Source organism: Geospiza fortis, unplaced genomic scaffold (assembly GCF_000277835.1).
Source record: "Geospiza fortis unplaced genomic scaffold, GeoFor_1.0 scaffold183, whole genome shotgun sequence".
NCBI classification, from domain to species: Eukaryota; Metazoa; Chordata; class Aves; order Passeriformes; family Thraupidae; genus Geospiza; species Geospiza fortis.
In genome coordinates, this window is record NW_005054447.1 from 409,027 (window position 1) to 411,488 (window position 2,462).

Consider the following 2,462-nt stretch of genomic DNA (forward strand, 5'->3'; position numbering starts at 1 on the left):
TACAGACTCATTGACATAACCACGCCCACTTAATTTGAATAACGTCGCCGCTTCTTATTTGTATGGCCCTGCCCTTCATTTGCATTGCCACGCCCACCCGCGGGTGCCGCGTCGGGCGCGTTCCCCTGGCAACGGCGCCGAGGGTTCGAGCCCGGCCCTGGAGGTTTCCCCTGCCCCCTCGGTGTCCCCTGGTGTCCCCTGGTGTCCCGTCTGTGTCCCGTCTGTGTCCCGTCTGTGTCCCCCGGTGTCCCCCGGTGTCCCCCGGCCATGCTGCGTGACAAGGACACCGAGGCGGATTTCCAGCGCTTCCTGCGCCGCGTGGACGATGTCAGTGAGTGGCCCGAGGGGCTCGGGGACACCGCGGGGACATCGCGGGGACAGCCCGGGGACAGCGCGGGAAGGGGAGGAGCGGGGCCGAGGACGGCGGAACATCGGTGGGAAAGGGGAAATCCCCGCTGTGCCCCCGCCGGTTCGGTTTATTCGATGTCTGCCGGAGGCTCGGAGGGGCTCTCGCGTTTATTTGGGATGCTGAGAGCCGCTTGCTTCTGTGAATTTCGGTAATGTTGGCAGAAACTGCAGGGGGCTCCTGAAAGTGAGAGAAACTGCGGGTTTCTGTCCTGAAAGTTACAGGAAATCCACCCTGGGAAAGTTTCTGCTCATTCAGAGTGCCCAAGGCCACGCTGGAGCATCCCGGTCTAAGGGAGGGGTCCCTGCCCAGGGGACTGGGTGGGGTTGAGGGTCTTTTCCCCCCTAAACCAGTCTGGGATTCTGTGGTTTTATGGTAAAAGCCATCCTGGTCAGCGCTGCCTTCAAAGCGGGTGCCACCCGAACTCCTGGTGCTTCCACGCTTGATGTCCTGTGTGTACATATGTTTTATTTGGGATTTTTCTGTGATTTTTTAGCCAATTTGCTGCAAGGGCTGAAGTCCCCGGACTCGGCCGTGCAGGAAAAAGCCATTGCTGAGACCGAGAAAAGGCTCCGAGAGCAAGGGGCCAGCAGGGAGGAGGACGAGGAGGAGGAGGAGTGCAGGACCACGGTGAACAGGACACTCATCAACACTTCTGTAAGGGCTTTTCCCTCTGAAATTAAAGCTGGGCTCAGCCCAGGTTAAAGACACAAATGGGAACTTCCCAGGAATACCAGAATTTATCAAATCCTTGCCTTTTTTTTTGTTTTTGATTAAATATCAAACTGGTGCTCCTGCTGTGCGTCAGGCTGGCGATTTCGGGTGCCCCAGACATTCCTGATGCTGCTGTGGCTCTGTGCAGCCCAGCCAAGTGTCCCTGTGCTGCTGTGGCTTTTCCCAAACCATTTGTGGCTTTTCCCAAACCTTTGTGCTCTGTTTCTGTTCTTCCAGGGCACGCCGAGGGTGCAGGCAGCAGATGCAGGTAGGACACTGCTCCTCTCTAAATAAAACCAAGCTCTAAAACCAGTTCTAGCAGGGATGGAGCTCATGCAAGAGCTGATTCCAACCCTTTTCCTGGTGTCTGTAACCAAAATTCACTCAGCTCTAGGAGCACACTCAAGGTCTCAGCAGCATGGCTGTGTTTCTCACAGGTGGGAGTCTTGTTCTCTTCTGGCTCCTCATCTTTTTACACTTTTTATTGTGAATTTCAAAGCAAACCGGTTTGTTTGGCCCTGGGGAGGAGCAGGGCAGGTGTGCAGCTCCTCAGGGGTGGCATCATCCCTGTCTGTGACAGCTCGTCAGCCACTTCCACTTTAATTGCTGAAACGGCCCCTTGGTGTTGGCTTTTATTGAGAAATGACTCAGAAGTACCCTGGGAATTATTGTTTTTTTGCTATTTTAATGAAGTTTGCTCTTTTTTTTTCCCCTCTAAAATGCCACCAACTCTGCTGTTTGGAAGATGGGTTCCTGGCAGCTTTGGAGAAGGATGCCAAGGAACGAGCTCAGAGGAGGAGGAGGAACGAGCAGCTGGCAAACGGTGACTGCTGAGAGCAGCTCCAGAAATCCCTGCCAGGGGCTGGGGGAGGCACAGCTGGGCCTGTCTGAGCCCTGGGACAGGGTCAGGGCTCCTCAGAGCTGCTGCTCCTGGTGCTCTGCACGATCTCAGGTGGTGGAGCTGGTTTGGGATGGAGGGAGGGATGGGGAACGCTCAGGTTTCCCTCTGGAAGGGGAATGGTTGCAGGGAAATAATGGAAATAATAATGGAAATAATAATGGAAATAATGGCTGGGCTGGAAGGCTGGGGCTGTTCCAGCAGGAGAGCCTGGCCTCTGCCTGCTCAGTCCCACTGGGGGATGAAGTAAATGAAGTATTGATGGACATCGTTGCTGTTCTCAATGGATTCTGCTGCTCTCAGCGCTGAAGGAGCAGGGCAACGAAGCCTTCAGGGCAGGAGACTTTGCCCTGGCCATCCAGAGGTACTCAGAGGGGCTGGAGAAGCTGAGGGACAAGCAGGAGCTCTGCAGAAACAGGGCCCAGGTCAGTGGCAGGGCAGGAG

General features: G+C 55.5%; 1 protein-coding gene across 1 annotated transcript in view; it reads left to right on the forward strand.

The window, feature by feature from the left end:
* Window positions 1-118: 118 nt before the first annotated feature.
* The window catches only part of TTC12 (tetratricopeptide repeat domain 12), a 16,335-nt gene continuing 13,991 nt past the window's right edge, over window positions 119-2,462 (forward strand). Inside the window, exons 1-5 of the mRNA XM_031062410.1 lie at window positions 119-331; window positions 903-1,063; window positions 1,358-1,388; window positions 1,866-1,943; window positions 2,322-2,443. Coding sequence (XP_030918270.1) covers window positions 268-331; window positions 903-1,063; window positions 1,358-1,388; window positions 1,866-1,943; window positions 2,322-2,443 — 456 coding nt within the window. The 5' untranslated portion in view covers window positions 119-267. The remainder of the gene's footprint in view (window positions 332-902; window positions 1,064-1,357; window positions 1,389-1,865; window positions 1,944-2,321; window positions 2,444-2,462) is intronic.